At 38.8% G+C, this 22003-nt stretch overlaps 1 protein-coding gene across 1 annotated transcript in view; it reads left to right on the forward strand.

Annotated features, from left to right (window-relative positions):
* Positions 1 to 4834: 4834 nt before the first annotated feature.
* The window catches only part of tbx15 (T-box transcription factor 15), an 80898-nt gene continuing 63729 nt past the window's right edge, over positions 4835 to 22003 (forward strand). Inside the window, exon 1 of the mRNA XM_052014277.1 lies at positions 4835 to 5337. Within this exon, the coding sequence (XP_051870237.1) occupies positions 5136 to 5337 (202 nt within the window). The 5' untranslated portion in view covers positions 4835 to 5135. The remainder of the gene's footprint in view (positions 5338 to 22003) is intronic.

Below are 22003 nucleotides of genomic sequence, written 5' to 3' on the forward strand. Positions count from 1 at the left end.
TGTAAGTGTATCATTTATTTAACACGGGCTGAAATGTATAAATGATAATGTTCCGTGTGGATTCAGTATTGAGCAAGCGAAGAGTTCCAGAACCACCTACAATCCAAACAGTAGAAACGCCGCCCGTAGATTAATTTATCTGCAGATAAACCTGGTAAGAGACTGGCAATGTCGAGCCGAGCCAGAAGACGTTAAATCGCTTTGATTGAGAGGCCTATATCATACAGTGAACAGGAGCAAATTTAAACTTAATTTCATCGATTCCACTTTCCTTTCTAAAATCTTTTGCTCTGCGTTTTTCCGAAGTTTCTAGGCATCGCCCACTACCCGCCATCAACAGAAAGAGAAATTCGATCAGTATGAGTTGAGGCTAAGGTTTCAACAGACCGAGGGCAGCAATAAACAATTCATTAACTTACACCGGCAACACGCGGCGACCAGGATGCCGGGAAGAGGTGCTTTTTTTGGGGCGACTCCTTTTGATTGACATATTTAGAGAGCCAGGGAAACTAGCGTCTCATTATTATTTTTATCCAGCAAGTAGGACTGACAGCAATGCAGCTGAAATGTTTTCATCTAATACATCTCTCAGTTATTGAAGTAATTCAGTTGGGCTGAAACTTCACTGATATTTTTATACTCAGATTCGACAACTCCCTTCCCCCAAGCATTAGAACAGCAAACCACGGAGAATAAAACCCGGGGGATCTTTTAAATGTAGAACTCATTCCGGGGTTTCTGATACCCTAAAAGCAGGAGAGTGGAGCTGAAAGTTTAAATCCAGTCCGAGTCTCTGGGCCTCGACATAACTCTCCACTTCAGAAGTCAACAGAAATTGATACACTTTTTGATAAACTGACAGGATTTTATTTTCCCGGTAGATTATATAAAACACCACTCAATGTACGGAACCCCCCGGTACCTTCCAAAATAAAGATGACCTAACTGGTTATTCGTTTGTTTACGGTCTGTCTGGGCCCTCCTGTTAATTGACTGCACGATTTAAATGTAAAAGTGACGGCACTTCCAGAAGAAACCGTTGCCTTTGAAGGACTGTGGGGCGTTCTTATTAGACACCACAGAAACGTGGGTTCTCGTTTTTAGTTTTCTTTAGAATCAAGTAAAATGTAGTGAAGATACCCGGCCAAATCAATTGAGCACCACGCAAGGCTGCATGAAATCTAAGATCGTGCAGGAGCAGAGGCGTGTAATTGACTGCACCACTAGAACCCTCGATCATACCTTAGCAATAGCACTTTTGATTCGACTTTGCCTGGGGCTCAGCACCACGCATAGTAATCGCCCCTGTGCGATTTACAGCTGCCTGGTGCCCGGTGTCACACCACGTCAATGGCATATTTGTGAATATGTATTTCATGAGGTTCAGCAGCAACGGCGAGTTGGACTGAACGCAGCTCCATGCCACAGCAAACATAAATTAGCCGACAGTGGTAGTTGTGAAGCCACCATCGTACAAACTTTATTTTAAACAAGGTAACGACTGCCTTTTGATTTCGCAATACTTTCATGACCATAAACAAAATAAATTCAGGACACATGAATATAGAAATTATCCGTGGATTATCAAACCATTATGCACACTGCTGAGAATTTTATCACTCGTAAACTCAGTGACCACGTTGACCTCCATGACTGTCAGTAACCCCATAGATTTCTGGGCCGTTTCACCTTGTCCAGAAGAGCCGCGGGCACGAAAATATTAGACGTGAATGAACTGATCGCATTTAACGTATTTAAAATAATTCCAAAATTTTGGCACCGGATGGTGGTAACCATCAATCTGTAAGAGAAAATTAAATGTTAGGGACACACAGATGTTGGGCATGGGTCGCCGCCAAACTTTTTCCAAGACTTAATCTGTAGATTCTAAAGAGATTCTGGAATTAATTATACGGGGTGATTTGGTCTTTGACAGAATAGAAGTTATTAAAATAAAAAGGATAAAGATAAATGCACCTATTAATAATAGATTAAATATCTCTTTTCATGGACACAATTATATGCATATAGAGACGTGCATATATTTCAGCCATTTAAAACATGCAGTACGGGAAGGCACCGCGCTTTCTATCAGCTACAGAGCGTGATGTAATGAATTATAAAACTGACCGAAACAGTTCCAATGACTAATGTACAGATCCTTCAGATCCAGGCTACCATCGCGTTTGTATTACGATATTTTTCTCGGATTATTACATCAGCTCTATACTCTCTAATCACTACATTAATTAATTCCACGTTTTTTTTTAAAGATCTTTGGTTGGATTCTGATGTTTGTATCATGTTATGATAACAATGTCAAATATGCCCGTTTCTCCTAGTTCTTTTTATGTGAGATTTCACAGATCTTGAAAGATGTGACAGTACTATAATTTCTAAATTGACTTTAAGTAATAATTCGTGTGATGGAGGTAGAAGATGCGGGAGAGGGTGATTCAATTGAACTACTTATTCTCCTGGTTTTTGTAGTTATTCTGAAAGTTCATCCAAAGTGACAGACGCAAACCAGAATAAAACCCAATCTCCAATTGATTGCAATCACAGCTCTTCAATTTACAGAAATAACGATAGCGGCATCGCTTGAACATTTAAATTCAAAGGTAAAATGCAAGCCAAACAGAAAATTAAAATGGATATTCACGTTATGTTTGTAGACAATTTTGTAAAAAAAATACAAGGTTGGCTGAAGTGTGCTGTACTCAATAAAATATTGAAGGGAGACAATTTCCCTTCGGTTCACCTCTTCTAAACATTTTCTTACCTTAATTTCCTACAATATTTTTGTATGTTTCAATTTCCTTAATTCTTGCTGACCGGGGAAATTTCCCAGGGTAAACCCAAACTTTTTCAGCTGGTTGCGGTAGGACAAGGGGGTGGTGGGGGGGGGGGGGAATCTTTGGAACAGGAAGAATAAAATTAATATTGCTATGGTTCAATCTGATGGAGAAGAGCAGAAGAAAATTATTTAAAAATTTGCGTTGGCTTGCAGTAATTTCAAAAATTCTAAACATCATCTGTAATCTGCGAAAGAGCAACGAAAAGCTAATGGCACTAACTAGGGTAACTTTACATCATATGTGCACACTCTTTTCTATAGAATATATCCAATTGTCTACCAAACCCTCAAAGACGTGTGTGATATTCACTATTAACATTTAGGTATTATTTCCTTTAGCTTTAGTTTCAAACAATTATTTAAAGAGGAGGTTTAAATAATTAGGATAATTTGTGAACGGAATCTGAGTTATTATCCAATAACCATTTTAAGGAAGTAACCGAGAATACAGAAACAACTAATACCTTTAAATTAATTGATGCAAATATTTGAAGCGTCGTAAGCTAACAAAAGGCCAACAAGGTCGTCGTGTTTTCTTATTGAAGAGCATGTCTTTAGAAAATGGAAATTTAAAATCTATTGGAAAATCTTGCAAATGCACGGCATGTGTTTGTGTGTGGCGAGGGGGGAAGTTGGGAGGGGAGGGCGCTGGTGGAGAGAGCGGGTGCAGCCTCTGCACGTCCATGCCCCGACCAGTAACCTGTCTCAGTATAGATTATGATAGAGCAATTATGTATTTCCAACATTTTCTATTTTATTTCGTTCTTTCTCGGCGTCAGCGCGTTGTCAGCTGAGCATCTTGCGACACATTCTGATCAAGGGTTGGTTTAAGACTTTATTTTGCAAATTATTTGCTTGAAATCGGATACCCATTCCATGTTTGTTCCCGTTGGTGCCCGTACCCCGCTGCGGGGTGCTGAAATCAGACTGATGTATTTTTAAGCAAGGCTAATGCTCCCGCAAAGTAACCCCGTGATCCTAAATCAAAGTGGATTACATTAATGGATATAAACTTTAAAACACTGAATAGTGCATCAGCTGTGGCCAACGAATGACGTTTTCCAGGAAAACAATGTAACATTTATTTTTTTGGCAGTACGCAGTACTTTTTTTTACAGATCGATTTGTTTGCTTGTATTATTTTATAATTTTGCCTTTTTATTTAATTTCTGTGACAAATATCTTACCCGCCCAGATTCAAACAAAAATCCCGCCGAGAAAGTCCAGCACGTTCCCAATGCTCTTTGATTTGCATAATACAGGGCCACCGAGGATACCGTGAAGTTATTTCTGAAACATTAAGTTGTTTCTGCTTTATTTCTCAAACGCTGCATTTCGCAGTACTTGTCTCCAGTTCGCTTTCCTGCTCCATCTCAATGTGGCAAGGGGAAATAGAAGCACATATGGGAATTAACCACTGAGGAGCAGGAAAACACTGACATAATGTGCAGAAAACTGGTGTTTCTTCACAAGCTGTGCTAGCACGAATGTAGGTACTAAGGTATTTATTGTCAACCATCCTCAGTATCAGAAATGTGCGAGGAAATTTAACAAAATGATTATTTGATGGGTTTCTAATCGAATTTCAAGCACCAACCAAGTGTGCCAGCAGCTGCCAAACGGTTAATCCGAAACACTTCAGCTCCATTTTAAAACATAGCGCGGAATAGACGGGCGACGGAGAGAAGCGCTTCTAATTTAGTTGCCCAGAAACTTTTATGAAGCTGTAATTCTCCAACAGATAACTGTGATTCTCGAGCAGTTTTCGGTCGCCGTGTATCGAGGTGTTTGGTGGAGACAAAACGTCCAAATTTACGGTTGTTTGTTTTGGAATTCTGCAGGCATTGGATCCTGGTTTGTCTTGGGAGTTTTGTCTGTCATTGGATCCCGGTTGCAAACTGCGATCCTATTGGACGGCAGAGTTTGACTGACACCCAGACCTCTCCCCTGCAGTAAAATGCTGCAGAAGTTTGCATCAATCAGCCGGGGGAGGGGGGGGGGGGGAGATGACAGAGTGGAGGCAGAAAGTGGACTAAATTCAATAACTGCTCTCCGTTAGCCAGAAACATGCTAACTGGGACTGTGAGAGATGTAACCAGCTCTGGACCTCTGTAACCCTTGTGTCTATCAAGTGCTGAATTTGCAACCATTATTTTGATTATTTTTTTAAAATTTGGAAACCGCTGCAGTGCTCACTGCCGCCTCTCAACTTCTCATATTGGTGTGTCTGAAGGAAAGTTTGGGGTTTGTTTGTTTCTGGACGATCCCTGTTCGGGCGATGAGTGAGAGGAGGCGATCTGCGGCTGCCCTCAGTTCGAGGGCGCACGCCTTCTCGGTGGAAGCGCTGATCGGGACAAATAAAAAGCGGAAAATCCAAGAATGGGGCGAAAAGACCATGGAGCTGAGTGTGGACAGTATAAACCCGGATTCGGAGCTTGGCGACAGCGTGGATTCAAGCCAGTGTATGGAGATCAACTCCGGTTAGTGTACAAATAAAAACAGACATCCTCAGCGGCTCTCTCCATGCGTTAGAACTTACCAACACAAGCGTGACTGTAGATCATTTCCCTGAGCCAGAGAACGATCAATCGGAAGTGCCCTTCTCTAAAAACAACTCCCCTCTCCAACCTTTTATTTCCCCGAACTAGTATTGCAACCCCCACCCCACCCCACCCCGTTTTCAGGGGCACAGGCTCTTGATGGGAGGGAAAAGTCCGGCTGGTTCTCTGTTTGAAAAAGGAAATATTCAGTTCTGTTTTTTAAAAAGAAACAAACTCTGCCACCAGCCTCTGCTTTAAAACTTTAGGATCTGACTCCGTGCACGTGTTGCCCGTTTTAATCTGCGACCGGACTGCTGTTTAAAAGCAGATGGGACCGTGTCACTACTGGGGCAGGGAAGCTGGCTATTTCGACTTTGCCGTTTGGTTGGGTCATGCGTAGAGTCGGGGTTAAATGTATTATACATAGAACATTAAGATCTTAAAACTATCCCGTTTTCCCTTAGCATTGTTACTAGTTTCACTGGGTATTTCTGCACTCGGGGCACGAATCTCGCTGTTCAGCGGATTGTTTAGCGAGCCACGAGTCGGACTGTCTTCTGTTGCTGTTACTTGATGTTGAAGAGTCCAACTACTTTTTCTGTGCCCAAAATGAATGACACAGCTACCGTAATAGCCCGAGTGATACCTAATGAAACCATTTCAGTAATAAAGCGGGCCACTGTTTCATACGGGTTTTCGCACACCCGTTAACTATCCTCTCTAGGTATTGCGATGGTCTCAATTCAATGATCAAACTCTGCCAAAAACGTTCATGGTAACTAAGTCACCCCTGATTCTACGAAAGCAACTCAGCAAAATTGAACCATGGTGCTTATTTTATAGAACGACATAAATGGTTTGTAATTATGTTTGGTTCTGTTTTACTGTTTTATTTAAACCCTGCAACATGAATTTCTATTTTATACCCTTATTAAGGACATAAAATGCTTTCTGTGTTCTATTCGAGATAATTATGGAACACAGAAGCATCCACCGTTGTATTTTGTTTGCGTGTAAGGCAGCTAAGGATCTGTCCGTGGCCATTAGTTTCACACGGCGCACTCGGGGTGAAGTACCATGTCCGCTTTAGCTTGTTGGTTCCATCGCGGGACAGTTGCACAATCCTCCAGAAAAAGAAATCTCTGTATTCCCTACAATGCGACAGTCACAACACGGATGGATATTAACATTTTTTAAGGATTTAAATGAAAATAATGATTTGTAATAATACACCATGCGGTCCCAATCGAAATAGTGCAGGGGACAAAGCTAGCGTGGCAGACATCCGCATTAAAATGATGATGCCGTCCCTCCAGTAGTTACTTCCTATTGATTTTTTTGATTGTAAATGCGAATTCCGCTCGTGGAAACGGCTCCAACTCGGCTTACTTTGGAGCTTTACAAAACAGAGGCGTTTCCATTTGCCTTTGTACCTGGTCGTCCTCCGTTTACAGGGGAAATGGTGGAGAGAGATAGTAGTGTGCGGGGTACAGGTAATCGCAACAACATGACAGGTGTCTGGGCGGCCGGCTGCCCCGGCCGTTTCTAGTTTGCCATGGCGATGGATGTTCGTAGATCAACTCTGGACCGCACTCTAAAGAGAAAGGAAATTAGCGTTGTAATTTTTTTAAAAGTTAAATCTGAGTATGTACAAACAAAACATCGAGCGCAACGCTTCTGGCGGGCAAGGAAAGCTTTGGGAGTGAGTTGGAATAGTCCCTGCTCCCGGCAGGTTGGGACTTTAGTGGCGCAGCTCCTTCCATTAGTGCGAACGGGTGTTGCTCTTCAAAACGCTGTCGTTTGTTATTCCCCATTTAATTAATTAGAAGAACACAACCCGTCGCTTGGTTCTCATCCCAAATTTTAAAAAATTCCAAACACACTTCGGAGTGTGCTACAAGGTATTGGAAGAGCGTTACTATCGCCCGAAATTGGGAAGAAGTCGTTTTTCAGCAAGAGGCTCTTCTGGCCGTGCTTCTCGCCAGCGACATTTAGGAGCGCAGCACTAAACCTTTCTATTTCAGTCTGCTATTGGGATTTAGTAGGGCTTGCTTCAAAAAAAAACTGCTATGAACATTCCAATTCGTATTACTCTTTTTACTGGCAAATCTATCCCCCCCCCCCCCTCCCCCGCCCTCACCGCACGCTCATACAAAGAATAAACTGAGGTTCAATTAAACTTCGGCCAATTTCCCAACGGTGACCGGGAAACATTAGTTTCAGGTTGTGAAAACGGGCAGCACAAAACAAATGCAAAATTAACCGAACTGTTGGTTAAAGCGTCTGCTTTTCGACGCAAAATAAAAAAAAACAATCTTTAAGTTTGAAATCTCTTGTTCATCCCGCTCGGGGCTGTTTTCTTTGGCCGTTTACTCCAGGTATGTTTCTGCGTATACTTTTTAAATATAAGTCTTTGTGAGCATTATTTATATGTTGATACTGGAGCCTCGGTCGCCTATTTATTGAGAACTTAAGAGTCGTCTTGCCTTTTCGCAGTATCCGAGGTTGGCACATTTCTCTTTCAGCAATAGTGTTGAAAATGCCCACGGCTGATCCTAAATTGGTAGATTAGTTTATTGGTAATTGCGAAGCTGTGAAATAAAAGCATAAGAATTGGCTAATAACTCAAAAAGGACAGAGGAATGGGAAGTTCAAAATGTATGCGTGAGTATGTGTGAATGTATTTGCAGATGTACTTTACAAGTCACCTTGTTTTGCATTCTTTCTCCGACACTACAAGGGGCGGTGTTGGACGGCATTTAAGACATTGATTAGAAAATGGATTTTACATTCGACCTAGTTCTTATTCGAGAAGGGTCGTGCTTGGGACGGCGTTTAGTACTTTAAATATTGCAGCTTGGGATAAATATTTTAGTTTGGGAACACCCAATGAATGTTTAACTAGAGGCTCTGTTGAGCATCTCCAATTATAGCAAGTATTGTTTCACCCCAAATCCCAAGTAGGGGTTTAAATGTGATGATTCAAAGATAAATATTTTAGCAGGCACCATGTTTCAATTTCAGTTTTATACTTAGGCGGTACAATGTCGATGATGCTATTTATTTTGTCTAATCTACTAATGTTTGGATTAGGCTTGTGTCTAATGTCATAAAAGAGTTTTACGTATTTTTAGTGTGGTAAATGAGCAAGGGCGCTCTATGTATTTGGGAACGGACAGTTTTATAATTTGGATCTTTTAAAACTGAGGTAAATAAACTAAAAGAATATCATTTATACTTTCAGTATGATCTTTAGAGAACATTTCCCACTTCAAGGTAGAGACGCGTTAGTGTAAAGGCTTCTTTCCTGCGTTGTAATTAGAAAGTACCATTGATGTATTAATTGATGTTATGTTAGAACAGTCAGTGTTATAACTACTTTTGATAAATATTAAAAAGAATCAGGCGTTGAATCAACGCGATATTTTAGAAGATGTAGGATGCAATTTTCGTATAATCCGGTCATGTTGACTTGTTACTACAGCGAGAAGTGACAGGTGTTCCGTTAGAGTGAGCTTTGTTATTTGAATTGTTATTTGTATGTAATGTTTGAGACGAGGCGGCGTTGCAGTTTGAAAATGCCTTGTTGGAATTTATCTGAAGTACTTCTATGGGTTGTTGATACAATTTCAGTCTCTCAGATTGCTCTCAATATATTTCTTGTAGTAATGAGTACAGTGTTATAAATTGGGTGTAGTGTTTTAGAAAGAGTGTTGTAATTTCAGTTTAAAATACGGCACCATGATACTTATTGCAAACTATTTTAGATGAGGGTGTAATGTGGGCGAAGTTCTTTCAGGATGCAGGGATGTAATTTCTACATAATATAGCAGAAAGGGCAGAGCACTAACATCTATTTAATACGTTGACACAATATTGGATTTTGGATTCTGAAGTTTTATAGTTTCACTGCAATAGTTATGTTTGATTTTTTTAAAGTGCTGTTCTATATGGAGCAGTATAATGAAGTTAATGTAATACAGTAGAAGAAAGATTTCAATGTAATTGGAACAGGCTGAATTTTAATTTCCTTGCTATTAGAAAAACAATGTTAGACTGCTGCAATAAGATAGAAGAGGCAATATTTTAATTTCACTTATTAATATAGAAATGGATATATTCTATTCTGTAAATATGTTTCATTAAAGAGACAAATTTCAATGTAATTTATTTAAAGGTACAGTTTATAATTTTAGTGCAATCCTTTAGAACAGCTGATATTTTAACTAGAGTGAAGTAGTTTTGAAGAATCATTGTTTCAAGTCAGTGTGACGTTTAAACAATTGTGGAAAAATCTGTATGGGATAGACAGATTCCAGAAAATTGGAGAATGCTGGAGGCTGCAATTGTTGGAATTGAATCCCAGAGATTTTTGAAGCCATTGACTATCACTCTTTCCCTTTACTCTTTCAACTATTGTGCCTTCTGAAATTTACAAAAAGCGCACAACTTCACAACAGGTGTATAATGCAAGTACTCTCACTATCTCTTCACACAAATATGCACACATATTCTGTTTGAAAAAAAATGGTTAATTGAAATTTTATCCCAATAATATTTTGACAACTATTTTTATTGTTTCTTTTTTTCAAATTATTTGAAGGAAAATATTGATCAGATATGCAGTGAACTGCAGCTGATGCTTTCTGAAGAGTTATTATCATATGCTTGCACTGCAGAATCTAAATTCAGCTCATAGCTTCTTGGCTTTGGGGAAAAAAAGTCCAAATGCAAATCACTGGGAAAGTGTTTTAATCAAAGAAAATTATTATATAGGCACTAAAAGACACAAAAAAATTCTCTGGGTAACTGTAATAATTTAATATTTAATTCTGAAATGTGTTTTCATATTCAGTTAATCCAGAGATTGGACTTTAGATATTTGTTTGTGATAAAATATGAAAAAAAATACAAAAAACTTTTAGTCAATTTGTATTCATGTAAAGGTGTAACTAAATTATGATATGTGGCCATTCTGTTTATTTTTTTCCTTTACCATTGGGAAAAAAAACCTGTCTGCCTGATAGCAATAGATATTGCAGCACTTTTCAAAGCAATGCGCATCCCTTAAACTGAGTTTTCTATAAAATAGCTCTTAAATGTTGCCATAGTAAAAATTTATTCTCATAAACAGGAAAAGTCTTTGTTGCAATTTTTCAGCATTAAAAGATGCAGCATTAAATTAAGTGAATAATCAATATAATATTCCTGAACAGACATTTTAAAGAATTATATATTTGAGGAGGCAATATCATGTTTTGGTGTCTTATATTAGTTGGTGTCTTATTCAGTTTGATGTTCTAGTGAGAAAAGCATTATCATTTTACTGCAATAATTTTGTAAGAGTAGCATTATTCGGCAAAGTACAGAGAATTAATGTAGTTTTAATTGAATACTTTATAAAATGTTCATCACCCTTTATGTGGTTATAGCTATACTCTGCATCTTCCCTTTTCTATATAGGAAGACCATGTTTAATTGTCCTACATCCTTAAGCATTTCTGAATCCCTGAATATCTTTCTTGTGACTTCTGCACCAGAAGATCCCACAAACCATCACAAGATAATAGGCCATTTTTAGGTATTGGTTGAAAGACAAATATTAACCAGGGATCTTTTACATCTCCAAGAGGAAAAGCAGACCTTAGTATTATGAATCATCTGAAAGATGGCACCTCCAAACAATACAGGCTGTACTTGATTACTAACTTTGATTATGTTCTCAAATAGCTAGAGTGGGACTTTAATCTATAGTTTTCAGATTCATGGTATGATCAAATGAGCCACACAGTGGGTTTTTTTGTACTCATATGGCCACCTTCTGGCGTTTGTATTCTGATTCTCTCCTATACATATAAATATAAGATCCAATTAATCTTCCCTACTGCCATGGACACTTGTGATTGCCAGACAAGCAGTATGCCATCATACTCTCTGTTGTTAGTTTCAGTTGACTTCCACCAACGTTCTGAAATCACGTCTTGTGTGGTGTCTTGTGCCCTTCCCTGACATCATCACTATACATTTATCCTTGATAAATGGCATATTCCAGTCATCATCCCATCTTTTCAAACTACTTACAAATGTTTGCGTTTGGTCCGCTTGTTTCATGTTATTTGAATCCCACCACATCTCAGCTCTTTATTTCATTGTGACCTTGAAACATTCAACAGATTTACTTCTGAACCCAAAATACAAAAAAAACAGCAGCTTTTGCACTTCCCCGTGGCTTTCTTGTAGTGATCTATGTTGGCACTATTCTATTTAGACCATGTCAATGATGACTCAGCTGGAAGCATGCGTATCTCTGACTCAGAACATTGGGGGTTAAAGTTCCACTCCAAAGCTTTAAGCTGATGCTTCAATCCATTACAAAAGTACTGCACTATATTCTGTGCTGCCGTTTTCCTTCAAGTCAACCATTATATGCCAACCCTCTGGCAGACAGGCTGATATCAATTCCTCAGTCAACATCACTGAGGATATATTGCCTGATCATTGCTCATTGTTATTTGTGAAACTCCAAACTGGCTGCATGAATTGTCTACATTTTAACAACAACCACACTTTAAAAAAAATCATACTTCATTGGCTGCAACACAGTTTAGTATTCCTAAGGTCATGGAATATGCTTTATCAATACATCTCTCTTCATATGTTTCATTATCCTCTTTTCCAGGATACCCTCTGACATCAGCATTAGTCTATTTTCTGAATCATCCCTATGACAAAAATATGCAATTTTATCTGTCCTTCTGCCAGGTCAGTGCATAATGATATTTCAGCCCACTTTTGATAAAACTCTGTCGCATTTAATGAGCAGGAGGAAAGTCTGGTCACTCAATTCAACAGATGTACTTTGTTCAAATTCAATTTTGAATGCAGTAATTAATTAGGTTCTGTTAGATTTCAGTCTGAAGTTACTTAATGACCTGTCTTTTTGAAATAGATTAGTTTGCCTGGAGTCTCATAAGTGAATTTGTCTGAAACTTCCAAAGAGACCTACTAAGGTTAATGAAAGTTAATGAGCTAAAAGTGACAGAAATTCGATATATACATCAAGAGGAAAAATTAATTTAGCATGGTATTTGTAAATTATATACTATTTTGTATTGCTATTTTGGATAAACTTAACTATGTTAAAAATAAATATATTAGCACTTCTATATGTTCAATTGCTGTTTCGTAAGCATATTTGTCAAAGTTTAAAAAGCAGGTAGACAGTGCAGAGTTGTCCTGCCCCTTCCTACATCAAGGGGGTTCCTTTAAAGCACGTGATAAAACCAGTAGCTGAAATATATTTTTTGAGCTTTGCTGTTATGTTATCCAGACTTCATTCAACTTTTAGCTCAAGTAAATGAAAACACTCACTGGAACGTAGGAGACTACAACTCAGGAACAAGAATAGTCTGGAGTATGAATCTAAAAATATCTTTAGTAAAAAAGGATAAAAGAAACCCAAAAATGCAGCAGTCCCAACGCACCTTCTCAAAAATGTGTTTTACATTTGTTACTTTCAAAACTTCAAGCATTAATCCTGTTTCCAATAATCTCTTGAAGCTATGACATGACCAATTTCCCTAACCATTTTTTAAGTATACTTGTATTGGTCAATCCAGCTTTCGTACTTTGATTTCCTTTAGCTCTCTTGGCCTATCAATAACTGCCCTGTCTGTAATTTTCATTTCTTTAAGGTTTCCTCTTCCTTCCGCCAATCCTAAAGCTTTAACTCAGCATGTCCCAAAGCGCTTTGGTCAATGAAATAATTTTGAAGGGTAGTAATGGAAAAACAAAAAGAAAACAGACAATTTGAACACAGCAAGGTCATTCTAAAAATTAGATAAATAATCAGATAAACTGGTTGCTGACGATATGATGCAGTTTGCAGGATGAATGTCGGTGAGCCATTGGCAAATCAGTTGGGTTTTCACAAATGCTTGACATTCCTCTTACTACTCCCTATCATTAAACCTGATTCTACACTCACCTTCTTTACCTTGATGTTATATTTGTACCAGATACATGTAATTTTAAACAGAAAATTAATTTCTGAGGATTCTTCTACTCCTCTACAATAACTTCAGTGAAAGAGCCTAGAACTCCAGAAAACTTTCTAAAAAAAAAGCTTTATTCCATTTCACTGGCATTTTTGTTGCCCTTCTGCCACTTTTACATGGACAAATTGAAGAATCACAATGGCTATTCACCACCATGATGGAAAGGCACCACCATTCACTTCTTCTAAACTGTATTCACTGTATTATTTAGGTTGTACCCAACTTAAAGTTTTCCCTGTGTACCTAGCAATCTAAATATTATTTATTTGTAATCTTTCCTTTAATTCTAATCATTTCTTTAACTTACCTTTCCACCTCCCAAAATCTGCCTATTTTGTTAACACTTAGACTGTTCACAGCAAAGTCTATTCTTCAAATGCAGTAGAAATGAGCTTCCATTGTGTTCTGTTCTGAATATTGAACTTCTGTTTTCAGCTTCTGGATTTAGCACCACATTAAGTCTGATAAAATTCAATGCATGGGTGAATTTTTTAAGCAATCATTCCATGTAACAATCCAATAGTGTATCTAGGATTATGTTTTCATTCTTATTGCACTATATTTTCCTATCTTCCCTGGCAGATTGAAATCACTACAAACAACCAACTTCATTAGCTTGTCTACATTTCTCTTATTTATCCAGAAGCTCTGGACCCTTTCCTTCTCTCAGTTGCTGATATAAGAAGCCCATTGTTTATTCTCTTGCTATGATAGTTCTTACCTCTTTAAAAGGTGAGCATGCAAACTATATAGCCCTATCAACATGATAATCAAGTCATTTTTCCCCAAAATTCAACTCACATACTAATTAACTGTGTCCATGTTAGACTGGTCCTTCTTCTACTTCTCAGTCTGTCTGCCACAGGTTATATGAAACTGGTAACAATCCTAGAAAATTACAGGATGCTTTTAACAAATTTCCTGATTTTTCTTTGAAAACCACACAATCATCCTCCAACATCTGTCTTGGATCAGATGGCCTTCACTTGGTTCTGTTCCTATATATCCAGTAATATCCAGAAAATGAACTGTGATGGATTATTTTCCCCTGCCCACACCTTTATCTACCTGGGTCCCCCTAAGATCTATACATGTCAAGTCCTATTTCCTATGCAACATCATTCAAAAGCAGATTGTTAGCTTTTGCAAAAATGTTCAGTCACCCACCTGTACTTCCCCAACATATCACTTGACCCCTCCACAGCCTCTGATTTTTCACACAGCTTGTCAAATATCTAGTAATGTAAACAGAAATTTCTTCTGGTTAAATGGAAGATCACTAACATTTTCTTAGATGTGCCACAAACTCTATTTTCTAATGATTGGCTCCCTCCCTCTCTCACAGTCTGAGGCTGAACTAGACTGTTTGCAACTTTTGTATCCATTTTGACTTTGATCCAAGCTTCCAGCACCAATCCTCTCTTCTTTTACACATGTGGCAAAGCTCACCCCCGTCCTTACCTCTAATTACAGCTGCTGAATCACTCATCCATGATTCTTCCAGTCTTCTCCTGGCGGGTTTGCACAGGAACATTTTAGACTAAGCTCATTTAAAAGTCCAGTATTTCTGCTAGACGTATCTGAATTTTCCCTAGGCCCTGTTTGGCCATAATGCCCGTGCATGCTAGCTATATTGGACCTCTGACCAGCAACATCTCAAATTGAAAACAGCCAACTGCCATGTTTTCAAATCTTTTCATGGTCTTGCCTTTCCCTATCTTGACTAAGTCCTTCATCCCTGGAAGCCTCCAAGATTTCTGTTCTCCTCCAATTCTGACTTTTGCACATTCCTAGTTTTAATTCTTTGAGTTGTTTATTGTTCAGAATGTGGACATGGCCAGTAAGGCCAACATTGATTGTCCATCCATAATTATCCTTGAGAATATGGTAGTGTGATTGTAGACAAATTTGTTGATGATCCAAAGTGGGAAAGCAGGTTATAAGGAGGACATAAAATGTCTGCAAATGGAGATAGGTGGATGACGTGAGTGGGCAAAGATTTGCCATATGGAGTATAATATGGAGAGGGCTTGCTATGGAGAGGGCTTGCCAAGATGAATGCCAGGAGTAACACCTACGCTTCAGAATGTGGGGAAGTGTGAGGTTGTCCACTTTGGTACAAGGAATAGAAAAGGGGAATGGAAAAAGACTACAGAAAGGTATTGGACAGAGGATCTAAGTGTCCTTGTACATAAATACAGAAAGTTAGCAAAGAGGTACAGCTAGTAACCAGGAAGACAAATGGAATGTTGATTTTTATTGCAATGGGATGGTGGTTAGAAGTAGGGAAGTCTTGTTACAACCATACAGGGTCTGGTGAGTCCATCCCTGGAATACTGCATATAATTTTGATCTCCTTATTGAAGGAAGGATATACTCGCTTTGGAGGCAATGCAGAGAAGGTTCACTCAGATTCCTGAGATGAGGGGATTGCCTTATGAGGAATGTTGAGCAGGTTGGGCCTATACTCATTGGTGTTTAGAAGAATGAGAGGCGATCTTATTGAAACCTAAGATTCTAGCTTGCCAAGGTGAATGCTAGGAATAACACCTACTCTTCGGAATAGTGCCACACTGAAGAACATCACCTGTTACCACATTACACCCCCTCCATTGCCCACTTACACCATCTTTATCCTTTTGCAGAGTCATTGCATCCTTCTCATTATTCACTTTCCCAGCCAGCTCTGTTTTGCCAGCAAACTTCTGTTCATGTTACAATCTGTCCTTTCATCTATATTTGTTACCATAGACAGTAACGACAGAAAGGCCCATTACTGATCCTTGTGTCTGCCAACCCAAAACAGACTCATTTATTTCAATGGACCAAACCATTGACTCCCCACCGATACTGCCTGAGCTGCTGAGTTCTTCCAACATTTTCTGGTTTTGTTTTGGATTTCCAGCATCTTTGCTTCAATTTATTCCTTTGCTCATTTCCTGCTGATCTGATGAAGTACCAGTCTACAGACAGGACCAGGCAGTCTCTCTCTCTCTCTCTCTCTCTCTCTCTCTCTCTCTCTCTCTCTCACTCACACGCACACACATATATAGATATATATATATATATATATAGAGAGAGAGAGAGAGGTAAACTAATTCAAGCAATTCCTCACATTCATTTCTAGATATTGATGGATAACCAAGTAACGAACCTATTGGAAAAGTACAGACATTACGTTTCTCAACCATGGTGAAGAATGAGGCAGATTTAAAGTTCCAGAAGTACATTCAGCTGAAAGTTGGGAGTGGATAATACTATTTAGCTAATAGAAATCCCCACCAACCCTGTCCCAGTCACCAGAGAGATCATGGATGGTTATCCACAGTGTCATCAACTGAGTGCCTTTTTTCAACGGTTTTGCCTCAGGAATTAACGAATTACTATCAGTGCAGGGGAGCTAAAATGGAGATACACAACGACTTGAAACGTATTTTGGATCAGTGGTTTGAGAGACATCGGGTATGTATGCACGTGCATTTTGTTTCCGATGAATCATCTCAGACATTTTTAAGATTTGGCCGTTCCTTTTTACAGCTAAAATATCTTTTTTTTTTGTCATCCATCAATGCAACCTTACAAAACAAAAGAGGAGCTTCGCGCAGAAGTGGAAACCTCGTGAGCTAATACCAGGCAAAGAAATATAACTTTTCTGTTCTCCACTGGAATGTCTACAGGATGTCCTGGGGACCTGGTCTGACGGGTTACACCTTCTCCGGGCGCTTATTTCAGGACGACTGTTCTGGTACAATTCTGGAAAGGACAAATGAAACGGGCTTGGGAACTGCTGGAGAGACACATTGTAGAGCCCTCTTAAAAAAAAGGTGAAAATAGTGAAATCAGACTGGCGTTGGTTTTGATCATCGGGTCAGGCTTTGCTCGGTAAATTCTGGAGATGAAGAGGTTCCGGAAATTGATTCATTTAAATACGAAACTGTATTTTCACAGAATTGTGTGGGTGCTATCAGGAGGTGTAAATCTCGCGGGAGCTCTTTGTAGGAGTGTTTTAAGAGAAAGGTAACGATAAATAGGGAAGGTAATATTTCAGGCATGGGTGGATTTTAAAAAACCCGAAGTCAGTTGTTTCTTGTCATGTTGCTGGTAAACGCGGTTATTTGTTTCAGGAGGTAGATTAGTTAAACAGGAGAGATTCTCGGTCCAAAGTTCTACTTAAATATTCGATTACGAAGAAACAGTGACACCCGCCGTCGGCTCCTCTGTGCATTGGCAGAAAGAAGGCTTTTCCACAAGACAGTGAAGTGGGAGCCGAGCAGAAGGCCACGGTGTATCAATTAAATAGACTCTTATTGGTCCAAACTACTAAGATCTCAAAACAAACTATAGCAGTATTGCCTCCTGTGGATGTAAACTAGTGGTATAAAGATCCCGGAACGCTATGGATCACTTTAAACCACATGTAACTTTCACCATTAGACGAGTTAGTAAAGCAAAGCATCGCAGATCGGGATAAACAAAAACCGTGTTTGGTTTCCAGAATGCATTAAACGCAGGGAAATGCGGACGAGAACCAGACTAAACAGCCTGAAATGGAAAACGACTAGATCAGCTAATTTCTACATTCATTATAATGTTAATTTTGAAAACTTAAACAATAACGGAGTGGGTCAGATTCAATAGAAGTATTTTAGTGTTTATCTAATGCTTTCGCCTACCCTGCACCATTTCCGTACTGTTTATTAATTCCCAATATGAGTCATAAAGGTGAAGGCGGAATACCTACAAGATGTTTATTAAAAAGCAACGAAAAAAACGGTGGACTTTAAAATTCACAGTTCATCATCAGGGCGAAGATTTGAAACTGTTAGCAAGCCTTTCTTTTGTACACAGTGTACTAAAGACTAGGGTCTGTACATGCGTGAAAGTTGAAGTCCACACGGTTAGTGCTGGACCACCCTTGCGATGGGATCCTAACCACTGTGTTAGTAAACGTCGTTGAATGACTGCATATAATATTAGGTTGAAATGATATTCAACGTTGCATCAAATTGGCTAATATATGGCTATATCCTGATTGTTGCTTTATTGCTTGTTATTCAGTGTCAAGGTGGGAATGAGGGAAAGGCTGGATGAAATATTCCGAAAACAAAACATTCTAGTTTGCCAACGTCGTCTTATTTTGACTCATTGAATCCTGAGTGGAATAATACTACACCGAGGGCCAAACAGGAGCTTCTGAGGGGAATCCCACTCTCCACTACTGGTTGAAAAACATTACGACTGCTCAGCAGTTCCTCCAGCATCATAATGTTTTTCATCTGGATTCCAGCATCTGCAGTCCTTTGTTTCTCCATGACCGGTTGTAGTCACGAAGCACCAGAGATCATCAATTTTGTTTAGATCTGTGGCGGCTCTTGTGCCTCCACTGCCCTCTCAGACAGTGAGTTCCACACTCCCACCACTCTTGAGGTGTTAGTTCCCCGCCCCAAATTCTCTCTCGTTCTTCGTCATTTGTTTTAAACCTGTGCGCCTGAGATCCTAATGTGTCTGGGTCAGCCTCTCCTCTCCTCTCCTCTGACTTGAATTTGAAGTATTACTCGACTATAGTGATAAACCACATGTATGAACTTCCTGGAGCCGTTAGAAACAGAGTTTCGTGTAAACATTAGAGAACAAATAAAAGACTGAACACTCTCTTGACTGGTAGAGTTGCAACCATTCAGTCTCTACAGATATTAGTCTCAGTTCGGCCCAACGGAGTGCTGAACATGCAACACACAAAGTTTCTACCACATGAATTTCTAACCATCAAAACCAAAATGCACCAACGATATTTTCACTGATTTTCTGCATTATGTGTACAAAGATGCGAGTTAAACGGAATTGTTGTGATATTCTCAGCTATAATCAATGACGCGTGGTGGTCTTAGTTTAGGCATTGGTCCCATTGTCAGCGGGCGGCAGAGAGCCACGGGTTGACCCAAAGTTCCAGACTGAGCGGTCTGGAACCTTGCAAAAACTAGATGCGCAAATAGGGAAATAAGACAGAAAATCCCGGAAAGGCTCAGCAAGTCAGGCAGCACCCGTGGAGAGAAAAACTGAGTAGCGTTTCAAACCTTTTATCAAAACTGATTCCTGTTATAGAAAGACTTGAACAATTCTAACTGCCTGGGTATGGATAAGACTGCAGTTTAAATTTGTTTTTTTTTAAACGAATCAGAAGATATATAAACTATGGGAGAAAGTCTCTTGATGAAACACAATGAATTATTTGCTTTTATCAGAACATTATGTCCATGGTTTATTGTAAAGATTTAATTTGTTGACTGAATTCTTTGAAAGAAGTGGTGAGAATAAGACCTAAATTTATGATTATTTTAGTCATACATTTTGAGGGGGGAGATCGTGTTTAGATAATTTTCTTGTTCTAAAGCATTATTGCGATGCTACAAATAAAAGGTGATTCTTATATTATGTAATGCACAAGCATTTCTTTAGTTTCAGTTTTCAAATAACATTAAACTTAATAATTAAAAAAAATGTTTAGTTTTAAAACAATTGAGGTAATAACAATTAATTTTAGAATATTTGTGTGGGGTTATAAAAAGCTCAATTATTAAGGTGACTGATGATGGTTAAGATATTCTGAAGACGTTTCTAATGGGCCCACTCATTTAAAAATTGAAGACCCATTAAAGAGCCCTGTCAATGAGAAGTGGTCTCTTCAGTAATCTCTTATTATCATAAGAACCTCCTTAAACTCTCACTGCAATCTGCAGTTGGCAGAGTTGCAAATTCATGGATTTCAGATCAAAGATCTAAAGATGGAAAAAGTTGTATTGGTGATGACTAAGATTTGTACATCTCAAAAGCAGAAGAGTTTTTAAACAGATTTGTAGATCCATATCATTATATGGAGAGTGCAGAATTTTAATTAAAATAATACCTTTTACAATTATTGTAAAATAACATGTAGTGAAGTGACAAAATGACAGAAGATCCTTAGCTATGTTATTGCTTTGGTTCACTATGAAATCATATTTACTTCAAAGTCTACTCCCTTATTTCGTCATTGGTAAAATAATGGAATTCAAGGTTCGGTACAATATTGTGATGGGTACGGCAGTGGCTAACTAACAGAAAAAGTGAGAGGGCATAAATGTGTGATATTTGTATTGGCAACCAGTAACTACTGGAGTGCCAAGGGATCAGAGCTGGGGCCTCAACTATTTACAGTGTATATTAATGACATGAATGCATCAACCTATTGTACCGTAGTCAAACTCCATGATACAAAGTAGGTTAGCAAGTTGTGAGGAGGATACAAAGTATCAATGAACATATAGATAGTTTAAGTGAATGGACAAAAATTGGTGGATGGAGTATAATGTGGGAAAATGTAAGGTTATTCGCTTTGAAAAGAAGAATGAAAAAATAAATTATTAATTAAATGGAGTGAGACTACAACATTTGCAGTGCAAAGGATCCCAGAAGTTGACTATAGGAAAACACAAAAAAGTAGCATACAGGGACAGCAAATAATGGAATGTTGCCCACTCTTGCGAGGGGTGTGGAGTATATGAGTTTTGATGCAACTTTACAGGGCTTTTTGAAGACCATACCTGGAGTACCATTTGGTTTCCATATTTAAGGAATTATATACTTGCATTGGAGGTAGTGCGGAGAAGTTTCATTGGATTGATCCCTGGGATGAAGAAGCTGATGTTTGAAGAAACATTGAACAGGTTGGGTGATACTCATTAGGGTACAGGAGAAAGAGAGCTAATTGAAACATTTATATCAAGAAGGAGGGGCATAGATTCAGAATAACAGTCACCCATTATGATGAAGATAAGGAGGAATTTCTTCCTGCAGAGGGTGGTGAATCTTTGGAATTTTCTAATTCACAGAGCAGTGTGAGTCATTGAATATATTCAAGGCAGAGATTGACAGACATTTGAGCTACATGGGAATCGATGGGTCTGCAGAGAGAGTGGGAAAGTGGTGCCGAGGCCAAAATTGGATCAGCCATGATCATAATGAATGATGGAGCAGGCTCAAGGTGCTATATTGGCCTACCCTTGCTCATGTTTCTTGTGCACTTTTTATGTTAAAGTACTACCAATTGCATCGTAGTTTAAGATAGCCTTAAGGAGGCCACCTCACACTGCTTGAACCCCAAGCCAAAGTCAAATATGGCCATGGAGTTATAGAGTTGCACAGCACAGAAACAGGCCCTTTGGCCCAACACCTCCATGACAACCTTTTTGCCCATTGACACTAATCCCATTTGCCTGTTGTGCCAGGTTGAAAATACACTCAGTATTTCTTTGAACACTTGGGCACTTGTCTCTATTCTTTGGATAATGGTGATATCAATAAGACAGAATTTATTGGTCATGCCTGATTTGCTTGAGGACACTTAGATTATAGTGTTTACTGTTGGACTAACATGCAGATCAGACCAGTTGGGAAGGAAAAATTCCAATCCCCAAAGGTCATTACTGAATCTGTTAGATTTTTATGACAATTGCTGATAGTCATAAATTAGCAGTTTTATCAAATTCAATTTTAACAACTTACAGCAATAA

Source organism: Pristis pectinata, chromosome 4, assembly GCF_009764475.1.
Source record: "Pristis pectinata isolate sPriPec2 chromosome 4, sPriPec2.1.pri, whole genome shotgun sequence".
Classification (NCBI taxonomy): domain Eukaryota; kingdom Metazoa; phylum Chordata; class Chondrichthyes; order Rhinopristiformes; family Pristidae; genus Pristis; species Pristis pectinata.